Genomic DNA, 12283 nt, shown 5'->3' with positions numbered 1-12283 from the left:
ACTCGCCATGGTGCACTTATATTGGTTTTATCGGTTGTATATAGCGTACTGTTCGATTGCATGTTCTCCAAGGTCCGCGGATTCCTGGTCAAGTTAAGACGTTCGCTTAACTCTTATACTCATTAAAGAAAACTAAAAACAACAATGGAGATGTACATGTTCGCTGTTCGACTTGTTGGACGTCTCGCAAAATAACAATAGATAACATCGCGATCATGTAGTGAGAGCAATGAAATCAAGCAATCGGGGATTTACGTGAGTGGTACGTACGCTACAGCTGATTGATTTGATTACCAATTAGCGAAATTATCTTATGCCTATTTTATCTATTCGCGCGATGCGAAACGCACCACTAAATGATTGTATACATAATAATAAAAATAATGTTTTACTGTGAATAAAGAACATCATAATGCTACTCAATGGCGATCGTAGGGAAACAGCTCTCCGGAAATTTATTTAAATGGGGATGGTGTATATCATTCCTAGAGTCAGGTAGTCAGGCTGTCCCAAATAGAAATTGGTGAGCTAATCGCAATAAATATGCCAAATTGCCTAGTATGCTCCCTAACATTGTCTATTTTTAAAATAATGTTCGGATTACCCTGGAGTACTCTTGCTCCGTACAGTGGGTAATGCATTGCGTCATTACAGCAGCCAGTCTCTTCTGTCTCTTTGGGCCGTAGGTGAGCCCAAAGCCCACGATTTAGATTCGTCCCGGTCAGCGTCGAAACCTAAACAGTTAAACACCCATCATCAAAAGCTTCGGATCCGAAAAGGTCGGCAGTGAACAGACCTATTGTAGGCTATAATGGCTATGACTCGAGATAAACATTGCAAAACTGTTTCCTATTTTGAAGTTCTGTTTCACACTTCTCAAATTAGAATTTACGAGATTTCTTTTCCTTCCTAGAAATATTGAGATTCTGAGAAAAGGCACACAAAACAATTTCAGTTACTTCATATTTGCAATAGCGAGTTTGTTAACGTCAATGCATATATGCTATGTCACGGTATTTGAGTAGCATACACACACTTATGTGCCCTGACGTAAAAATTTCGGGAAGTCGCAGAGAAACAAACAACCGGTCGAGTTTATAATCAAACAACTGACATGCATTGAAAATTATTTCTATGTTCTTTGAAGTCCAAACAATTCAAATAAATGTTTTACTGATTACAGGAATCTAGCTATGGTTATGCGGCTCCTTTCCTCACCAGAGTAACGTGATGGGCCTTTGCATATCAACTGCAGGCAGCTGAGATGGATGCCAATCTATTGCGCATAGTCCAATGCCGTATTATATACGAATCGGTATATGTAACGTGGACCATTATTCATGTATCACAAAATTGGGATGCTTCGATCCAGATGATTAAAATAATACTTAAATCAAAGGTGGTCACTGGTCATTAACGAAGTAGGCTACTTCTACATTTACTGAGAACTCAAAGTAGTCTTCTCCTATTGCATTACGTACTCAAGTGATTATGCTTTTCGACTACTTTCACCTCTAATAGTCTTTTAGGTTTAGTTTTGGGGTATGTTTTCATCGCTTTTATGAGTGAAATTGTCTTGACACCCTGTATACCAATGTAACTGAATAAAAGAGACTCTTAGAGGTACACAGAGCTTCAATATACAATGAATAATATATTCATATGAAAAGGAGCCTAGATATTTTAGGCTGACACTCGCCAGGGGTAATCGTCAGCAACTAGTGGCGGATTCAAAAGAACTTTGTATATCAACAGTCGCATCGCTATAATTATAACGTCACATGCATCAAAATAGAATGATCAAGGCAAACAGTTTTATTTTTGTTGAAATGCAGGAAGATCGCCCTGGCGTGTTGCTGGGAGCATTATTTGATCGCATAACTGAATATTTTTGTCACAAATTGCACGTTTTTGTTGCTTGTCACTTTTCGTTAGTTAGGCTACGTAGGCCATATCTAGCAAATTCGAAAATATCCACCTCCGATTTACTGCTAAGAGCATGTGTGCCCTTAACCACTTATACGTTGACTACCTTCATTTGCAATTTATACCTGAAGTAATTTTTGAAATCACTGCTTCTACTTCTACTTCTACGTGAGCAATTCCTTGATTTCTTTGCCCACCACTGAACTAAACGCATTTGTGTCTTGTGTATCGTATTGCTGCACATTGTGTGTCTTGAGCGGATGAAGATATAGCACCGCTGATTTTTGATTCGTCATCATTCAGTCGTACCTAGAAAATATCTCTGTGGTAAACTTAAAAGTCACTGATGAAGCCCCGTCTGATGAAGCCCCGCATTTTAAGACAGGCCAAAACTGCTCAATCAAAAAACTGCGTTCTCGCGTCTCGAAGACATGATCAAGCGAGTCGACACGCGTATTTCGCGTGATTGTTATACAACAACCCCTGCACGCGACAATTGACGTGACAGGAATTTGATCCTTTAGGTTTACATCAGTGGTTCTCAACCTTGCGAAAAAGTAAAACATGTGTTGCGTGGACCGACGGACCTTCAAAATTCACCCGAATTGCAATCACGACTAATGCATGCAAGTTAAAAGTAAATATTGGAAACTTCACTGAATGTTGCCTTACGATATTAGACATGTTATAGGCTACGTGAATTTATTGAGTGTCTGCAAGACGAAGTGCCGTACACTCTTACACTACAAACCACCAACTTGAGCTGTATTGTTCAGTTTATTTTCAAAGAAATGCGAGTTTATACTGTTTGCTAATTCTATTGTTAAATGTCGCTAAATGGCACTGTCGAAATTTTACGAATTTTTTTCAACGTATAATTTATACATTGCCTTCACATATAACAGTATTCCTAGACGAGTTGAATTCTACTTTTAAGCGGTTTCGTACAGCACTTGCAGCATTGTGACGTGTTCTACGACCGCGAACTCTATATTATTATAAAATACAGAAAATACGTTTCAAATTTTGAAATGATCTATATGTTGTATAAAAGTCTTAATCGCCACGGACCGGCGGTTGAGAACCACTGCTGGTTTATGTAGGGTTACCATATTTTGGAAATGTGAAAAGAGGACGAAAAGAGGAATTCTCAAAAAAGAGGACAAAAGGACGTCCTCCGAGGACGCGTTCAAAAAAGTCAAAAAGGAGGACAAATCCTTTTAAAAGATGACGAATGGTATCCCTAAGTTTATGTATTATTGGTATATTTGCAATACAGTTTAATAAAAAACATTATCATTTCAAAACACCACAAGACTGCGATACAATGAAAAGACAGGAAGGTGTCGAAACGACTTGGAGTGGTCTTTGAAATGAGACACCCACCTGGGCCAATGTTAATATAAGAGGCATGCATACTGGGCGGAAAGAAATATGGGATAACTGATAACGACCAATGATGAAAATGAATCGATCAACTCGATAGGAAGGTTGATATGGCAGATCGAGGTCCGGTAATCTTGAGGGCTGACTAGTATTTATTGCATCGACCGTTAGCCGCGTAATGGCTATCTGTCCCAATATCATGTGTCGCTCAATTAATAATCGACTGAGCGGTTAATTAATTGAACTACCTATAAGAGAGACGTAGAAAAGTTCCGTCCCTATTGGCAGTTGCGCCATAGTTTCAGATTTTATCACATTGCATGACGTCAAAGCTCTACGGTGGTGGAGATTACGCATTACGAAAAAGCATAAAAACGAGAGAATTAGGTCAATGAAGCGTTTCGTATTATATCAGAACCTACTTGGCTTGTCGATCCAGTCGAGCTCGGGGCACGAACTTCGTCGGCGTGGATTGATGTCTTCTCAGCACGGTGCCAGTGGTTTCATGTTTATATTCAGAAATGGCTACCTTACCTGGCAGAGTACTGCGGATTGTCGGGGCTTCGCTGTCAGTTTTAATCACTTGTCAGCTCTAACACCATGCTATGGATGTGTTACTAATTCTTTAACAGTGTATATTGGTTTTAAAATATTAAATTGTTAGACCACAAGCAATTTCAAAATGGATACAACTACGGCAATGATTATCGAGGACTACCCCCTGATGCCCCAAGTACGATTGAAAAATGGACTGACGATATGTCGACTTGTCAACGGAATGTGGCAAGTCTCAGGAGCACATGGAGATATTGAACCGAACAAAGCAGGCATGTACCTCTGATATTATAAGTTTTTCCTGGGCCGTTTATGTAAATTGGTTGATTTTATTTTCAGTGAGTGTGATGCAGAAGTATACTGACCTTGGATACACAACATTTGATATGGCAGATATTTATGGACCAGCAGAAGTGATATTTGGAAAATTCTATCGTGGTGTAAGTTGCAATAATTCATATTGGCAGGCTGAGTTCGGACTTAAGTATCAGAGCAACTATTATTTCAGACATGAATGTTTCAATCACGCATCTTATGAATATATAGTTTATGTGCTACTCATATATATTGCTGCATAGGGTAGAAATAGCCCTTTACATTGTAAATCTGACATGTATTATTTTGTATGCTGTAGTTTGATTGAATACATTGATTCAAAAATTACGCATCTTCAAACTCTTGTAGCTATGGCCTCTATAGCTCATAAGTGTCAGTCAATATCGACTTATAGAGCCTATATCCACTCATCGTATCCTTAAGTCAAGCAATCATTTATTTGTTCATTTTCAAAACAATACTATTAAAACTTTGCTAAAATGTATATCTGAGGTTGATCATTCAATTTAGCCCATCAATAAAAATTATTTATAGTGAGATATCGTCCTAATGGTCCCAAGCCCAACGTCATGGTGGAAACACTGGAAAGTGCTACCTTCTTCATTCATTCATGTTGTCAATATTGGTTAAGTTTGTGGATATATTATTTTTGTTGTTTGACAAATTTAAGCGAACCTTCCTATTCCTAGTGAAAAATTACACTTACAAGAGCGCCTTCAACTGCAAAGAGGTGTTTGAACATCTACACTCCTGAAATTAACGTGGTTCGTACCGGTGCTTTTTCAGTTGCTGAATATTATTTGAAATGTAATTGGTATAATGCTATTCAGCATTTGACAAGCTAATGGTAGCCTAGAGTGTCCTTTTTCTTACTCGGTAGCTTGTGGGTTCAATCCCTAGCCGGGTCAGGTCAAAGGCTTGGTTGGTGTCTGCGCTCAGCAATCCGGTATTGCGTGTGGAGAAAAATGGCGGTGCTAACTCAGTGACACTACTACAGTTCCTTCGTGTATGCAGTGTGCAAGCACATTGATGTTGCAGACAAAAAACTGCTTTCTTTCATGGTGTTTCCAATTCTTCTTTAGCATACACTCGGGTTTTTGAAAAGGTGTAAATGTGGTATAAAAATTTGCAGAAAAAATGTTGATCTGATGAAAGCAGTTATTTCGTATAGTAGCCTTCACATTATACAATGGTTGCCCACTCTTGTATTATATTATATTACAATGTTTGCCTTTGCAATTAACTATGTTCTGGTATCCTCAGCAACTTTTCAACTCGTCCTATTTTAGCATTGTTCTCGTCGTAATGCGCCCGTGCAGGCCATGACAAAGATGGTCCCCAGTCCGGGACCGATGACCTGGTCAGTGGTTGAATCTGCCGTCTCAAAGTCCATGTCAAGGATGCAAGTTAAACGACTTGATTGCATACAATTTCACTGGTGGGATTACACTGATAAAAGATATCTTGACGCGTTGCACCACTTGAGAGAGATGCAGCGTAACGGAAGAATCCGTAAGTGTTACATTGTGCCGGTGTCAGTGAGAATTATGAGTTAATAATTCCTAAAGTATACAGCCGCAGAAAGTCACCACTATACACACATTCCTGTCTCAGACATATATGTTTGTCCAGATATCTTCATAATGCCCGATTCAAAATGAGGTGAATGATTGACTAGGTGTCAGATCACAACCTTAATTGTCCCGAAGAATATCACATTACGGAGTTGTCTTCTTGTCTGTTTGTAGAGTGCCAAGTATTATTGTTTTCTCGGGCTGAAGTATTTGAACTGCTACCATGCTCTATGTTTCCTTTACATATTGTATCCTACAAAACTGTGGCTGGAACAGGTTTTATATCTCATATTATTTGTTAATGTTGGAATGGGCATGGTATTTTTCCACTGGTCATTTGATTTTGCCACAAAGTTTTCCACTCACTTGCTGATATCTGATGTATTTTGCTGCTACATGTGGTTAATGCCTGCATAGGTGAAGAAGTAAATAGTCTATAAATGCTACATTGGACGTCACTTGCCTGTTCTCTTTTATTTTTCCCTTCATGCTGAACTTTTCGCATTGGAATTCCCATATGCGCTAATAAATAACACTACTACTTTCCACATGGTATCATGAAGACAGATCATTATTATACGCTGGTTGTCACTATGTGACATAATGTCTTTGTCATCTAAATTGCCATTGAAAATCATTTAGTCATGTTTTTATGACTGTGACAAGCAAGTGCGTTGATCTTGTTTCATATATATAGCTGTGTATCACCTTGGCTGACAGATTGTTATTAAGTCTTGAGTATTTCAATTTTCAATATCAGTCATTGGAAAACAGTATCACTTCACAGTGTTGTGGTTGTTCACTATTGATTAGCCTACTTTCGTGTTGCTGGAATCTGTATTATGAGTTCCAGGCGCTAGCCTCATTATGTAACATTCCTGTGCAGTGGAGTACAAAGTTCACTAATGACGTGCGACAGGATACATCGTCAGGCCTCTGTCACGCCTATTTTAGTAAATGCCTTTTTTTTTCGTAAATGCTTTGTCACGTCTGCGGTCTGTAAGGAATTCACAACCGATACCTCTACTCGAGCAGTTTTCAGTTGTTCAAAAATAGCATCCATCAATTATGTATGTACTTGACAATCTTTCATTTTATAATTTGCATTGGAAATTGATTTGTTGATTCAAGTCTTCGGAATTTGGCATCGCTGCAAATTATTATTTGACAGTGACACCATGTACATATCTTGAACTTCAATTAATACACTTTTCAATATCTGTATGTATTTTATAGCAATTTCGAATTAAACTTTTTCCAGGTGAGTTATCTTTGACAAATTTTGACACGGAAAGACTGGAAGAAATCACAGCGAAAGGCATTGAAATTTCGACGAATCAGGTGACTAACGCATAACTGCGACCTGTTATTGCCAATGTCTCGTGTTCCGTGTCATGCTTAATCATGATGAAGTCATGTTCACATGGAATAATATTCTCTCGGGTAATTTGTACGTGTTCTAACCTCGGTCTCTGCGTTACAACGGGAAAATACCTTTCACATAGCTTATAGATAACTCAATTCCTTAGTTGACTGACCTTCACTTGATTTACTTAGATATGAATTGTTCACTACGGTAACTTGAAACTTTTCGTGAACTGGATCCAGGTCAAAAGCTCTATTTTCCATTGATAAAATATTGCTGCTGGTGTGAAGGAGTACACTCGACTCGAATTAATACAATTTAGACTCGACTCAGATTTGAGATGTGCCCAGTGCCCACCCATACTCTTAATCACATATTTCGACATTGGGCACAGGGGAGTTGGCATGGCTTGGCTGCGATTAATTATGTAGACTCAGTTAGTGTTGTGCTACTGGCTAGTCATTACATACATGAAATATTCAGTTGTCAGCATAATGAACATTATCGATTGTTTTTGCTTATTACATGTATCCCATCTCCCCTTTGATTTCCATTGAAGGTGATTGCTCCCAAATTGTTCCGTTTCGTCAATTATCCTGAAGTGTTTTTCGATAGGTTCAATATTCCATTATCGATCAAAGACCAGCACAAGGAATGACCAAGTTTTGCAGGATGAACGGCATTAAGCTACTTACCTATGGCACTCTGTGTGAGTTATTTTTCACTAGATTTCTATGGTGTTGGATACGAGGTATCTGAATCGGGTTAATGTACGTAGCCATTTTTATGCCAGGATTTCAATATGCACTTTTTAGAGGGGCTCAGTAACCAAGTCAGTTACTTTGCAGTTTTCCTTACTTGCTATTCTGCTATGGTTTTACTTTTATACTCCCTTCACTCCTACTATAGCATTATTTTGGAACCAAATTACTTTTTTCGATGGAAAGAAGCTTAAAGTAGACTTGTATGCAACAAGTTGGATGCTCTCCCATTAATTAGAGAAACAAAATATCAAACTTCAATTTGATTTAGAAATTTGGGACTTTTTTTCTGTAATGTGTTCACATTGCTGCAAGTGCTGTACCAAGACTACCAACTTATTAAAAATGGCTTACAACTTGTTTAAGACCAGTCATATGTGAAAGCTAAGTAGAGTTTTTAGAAGATATGTGTATTAGGGCTCTTCAAAAATGACTTTTTTTCTCAAATCGTACTGGCTACTTGATAAAATTGTTAGGTTACCTAATTTAAGCCTACACGCCAAATTTGGTTCAAATCCAACCAGTAGCCGCATTGCTACAGGAGAAGAAAGTTTCTATTTATTATATAAAAGTAAATAACAAAAAATTTGAAAATTTTCTGTTGACCCCATGAAAGTGTTATGTTGTCTATAGAAACGATGTTCACCAAATTTGGTTCAATTCCAAACAGTGGAAGCGGAATTATCGCCGTCGAAAAATTTGGATTATGAATAAAATAGTATTTACGGTGACCAGTGGTGCCCACCGTAAATACTATTTTATTCAAATCCAAATTTTTCGACGTTCAAGTGTCCACACGAGACAGACGATAACAATAATTTCGAATTCTTCCAGGCGGCGGTCTTCTGACCGACCATTACCTCGGCAAACCTGAGCCGAAAGGTCGCAAGGACCTGTGCACCGCCTCTTTGTGGAAGTACAAGCAGATGATTAATTCATGGGGCGGTTGGAAATTATTTCAAGAACTTTTGGCAACCCTCCGGGAAATCGCCGATGAGCACGGAGTTACCATCGCTAATGTAGCTACAAGGTACGTCACTAACTGACTCTGTGGTAGCTTCAAGGCTAGTTCTTTCAACTAGTGTATTTCATCGTTTTTGCCCAGTGGAAATCATCTCCTTCTTTTTCGTAATGAAATCACACCCGTTCTCCTGTTTGTTTGTACTGGTATTTCTCCATGGAATGTTTACGTTTCGTTAACTGGTTGTGCAACATCTTTGCTGCTTTTTTAAAACAGTTTGGTAGCCACAGGGCTAAGCTCTCGCCGGTTCCATGAATAGTGAATCGTTCCGTGAAAAGTGAACGCCCATGCTATTCGATCGCGTAAAATGCGATCAGTTAATAGACTGCATCGCGTTACTACTAGAAGTCCATGACCTGCATTATTTGTCATAAGACACCGCATGCATTTTAAACCCTACTGCATTCATGGATTCTCAAGTACTATTTGTGAATTAGTCAATTACTAAATTTGATATGAACTGTAAACATACGCCTTGTTACAAAGCAGTGGTTCTCAACATGCCAGAAATGCCAAAAATGTTTTAATCTTGTTTCGATTGCAAAATTAGAGGGGTGGAATGCTTGTTCATTAATTAAAGGTATGGGATACCAAGTCTTGAACTTATTCAGATATTTAGAGCGTGCTTTAGAACACTTTCTGATGTGATATGGCTAGTTTCGACTTGTTGTATGTCACAAGACTACACATGTTTAAGACCAGTAATATGGTAAGCAAAGAAGACTTTCTGAAGAAAATTTGACGAAATTCAACCGTAAAATTTAGCGGCATTTGGCAGTATAATAGAATGAGATAAGTCGCAAACAAACTTCTATCATACCATGATTACATTCTATTTTGATTTTTGACAGCTGACCTTGACCAACCTTCAAAATTGAATTTGGTTTTTACCAGTCTGCAAGCAAGACGATTGAGAACCTATGTTATGAAGCACAATGGTGCATACAAATTTAGTTATTTGACCTTATATAAATTTGATTTATTTCTGCACACAGATGGGTTTTATGCGATTCAGCGGTTGCCTCGGTGATAATCGGCTGTCGTTTCGGCGTCGAAGGCGCCAACCACGCCACAGAAAATTTGCGAAGCGTCTCCACAGGCTGGGCATTGACAGAAGAAAACGTTTCGGCAATAAACAAGATCACTTCGAAATCGAACAATTTGTTAAAATCCATTGGGGATTGCGGCGCTGAGTACAGATGAGCGGATCTTCCGTTGCGTTTGCACGATCATAGAGTTTTTATAAAGTGCGTTGTCAAATGCTAATATTTATTTTTACTGATGAATTGTGTCGTCCGCGGTGCTGTCTGTTGCACTGCCGATATCGCAGTTGTAAGCCGACGGCTCGCTCTGCGTCCGTTATATATTAGTGGAAACGTCCACACATTGCAAACTGCTACCCTATACTGTAATGCGATGCGTATTTCTTATAAACGACTGTTATGTCTTGGAGCACGAGTTCTCCATCCGATATTGGGTTGTGCAAAAGCTAGGCTACTTCCTGACGCCTTTACCTGATCCTGATATTGTGTCTGCAATGTAAACAGATAAGATACAGAGATGGGCGTGCGCCGTATGAAATATTTATTTTTACTGGATCCTGTGGCTGCGTAGGTAATTTTGTGGAATAAACTACCGAGTACTTCGTGATTTTGTGGTGATGTGGGTGTGGCTGACAGGGTTGAATAGTTGTAGTAGAATACCAGAGGCAAGTGTGGGAGGGTCTTAGTTCTCTAGTTTAGATACCCGAGATATGTTTCCACATTCTGTGAATGCTTACAGGAGAGGGACGAACTTATTCACCTTATTCCTTGCATTTCCATTAATCGGACGTAACAGCAGTGACGCGAGGGAGGAGCTCAGATAAAGTTCTGTCACTTCGAGACAAAGCTACAACCGAGACTCGGCCGCATTTTCCAGTGACGTTATGACCGCTTTTGTGCAAAGTAATGTCATGCATGATATACAAGATTTTGAGGGATCAGCCTTTAATGATGGAATGTCGTCAACGCATCATCATTTTATGCTATGGATGCGGTGGAAGAGGTATAAAATCGTACATAAGTCATATCAAACTGTAAAAATCGAGTGGTCTGTAAGAAATGCAACCTGTTTCTTTAACTAGTTTGTATTTGGGCTCCCACAGCGGCGCCATAGGCGTGTTCAGAACGCAGTCACCATCAATCGTGGGATGAAGCAAGAGTCCAATATAGTGTCAATGACAAGACATCGAAAGAGCAGGATTGGGCAGTGTTTCTTCGGGCATTAAACGAATACTCGCATGCCGAGATGGGCGTTAAAGTGATAGAAAGCACGTCGATTCGACATCCTATGTGTTCATTACATCACATTGTGTCTTGTGCATCGCGATAACAACCGCCGATTGTATTGTATTCCACTTCTCTCAATATTATCATATTGGCTTCATCCACCACTTAGAGCACTTCATCAAGTGGTTTTGTATTCATTTTATTCTTTCCTTTCATACAGCTTCAATTTTTATGACATATTTGTCGTCACGGAGGTTGGTCTTACAAGCTAAAAAGAAATCAAAATCAGCTATTTTCGCCTGCACGATCGTGGTGCTTGGTCGATGGAGTCGTGATGGTAGGCCTACTCGCAATTTCGTTCAGCAAATGATTAATATATATCATTGTTTCAGCTAAATGCCAGGAGTAATAAACTGAGTGATGATGAATGTGAATTTCAATTATTCGTTGTCTGAATTTCAAATTAGGACGGGTCGTGGCTTGGAATTTTACGAGATTCGAAGGTGGAGACGCGTGGCAATTTGTGCCACTCTCAGATCCAACTATATTACCAGGATTCATAAATTCTGCCGGCTTAGCAGTAGAGGCGATGATCAGTAACGAAGTAACTCTACTTTCTTGGTGTAGGCTACTCAGGTAGGCACCTGCGCTACAGTACTTACTGAAGTGGTTGTTTTTGGACTACTGTACTTCCATTTGTACTCCAAGTTCGAGGCAAAACTAGTCCTAGAATACTTACTTTTACTTGCATAGAAATATCTACTTCTACATGAGTAGAACATAGTAAGCGTCACTATTTCCTCCCCATGTTATTCCGGAGTGCTGAGCGCCTTGCGAGGATGCCGCAGATACCAAGTTTATGACCAAGTCATTTGATCTAACCTGGTACTGAACCCACGACCTAACAATCAAGTAGCTTTACAATTACGCTATGTTATTTGCTACATAACGATCAAAGGCGGGAAATGTTCTCGGCGATTATGTTCTACGACAAGAAAACTCGACTGTGATTCACATCCAACCCAACCACGGGGGAAACTGTCGAAACCGTACACATCGGCTGCACATCCAAATTAGGCAGAAGCACT

General features: G+C 39.2%; 1 protein-coding gene across 1 annotated transcript; it reads left to right on the top strand.

Moving 5' to 3' along the window:
• The first annotated feature begins 3924 nt into the window (after positions 1-3924).
• Positions 3925-10575, top strand: LOC145440239 (uncharacterized). Its single transcript, XM_080317814.1, has 7 exons — positions 3925-4139; positions 4207-4307; positions 5493-5715; positions 7039-7118; positions 7759-7852; positions 8739-8934; positions 9921-10575. The coding sequence occupies exons 1-7, from the start codon at positions 3995-3997 to the stop codon at positions 10126-10128; spliced, it is 1047 nt and encodes a 348-aa protein (XP_080173940.1). The 5' UTR covers positions 3925-3994; the 3' UTR covers positions 10129-10575.
• The last annotated feature ends 1708 nt before the right edge of the window (positions 10576-12283 follow it).

Source organism: Botryllus schlosseri, chromosome 6 (assembly GCF_051294905.1).
Source record: "Botryllus schlosseri isolate E-star chromosome 6, Bs_hap1, whole genome shotgun sequence".
In the NCBI taxonomy this organism is placed as follows: domain Eukaryota; kingdom Metazoa; phylum Chordata; class Ascidiacea; order Stolidobranchia; family Styelidae; genus Botryllus; species Botryllus schlosseri.
This window is presented reverse-complemented; position numbering and strand designations above follow the sequence as displayed.

What these genes read in the sequence shown, in the direction of transcription:
- LOC145440239 (XM_080317814.1), top strand. Translation starts at nt 3,995, where the DNA reads ATGGATACAACTACGGCAATGATTATCGAGGACTACCCCCTGATGCCC. An exon ending in TTGGAAAATTCTATCGTGGT is followed by an intron (nt 4,308 to 5,492) that starts GTAAGTTGCAAT and finishes GTCCTATTTTAG; the next exon opens with CATTGTTCTCGTCGTAATGC. An exon ending in ACTTACCTATGGCACTCTGT is followed by an intron (nt 7,853 to 8,738) that starts GTGAGTTATTTT and finishes GAATTCTTCCAG; the next exon opens with GCGGCGGTCTTCTGACCGAC.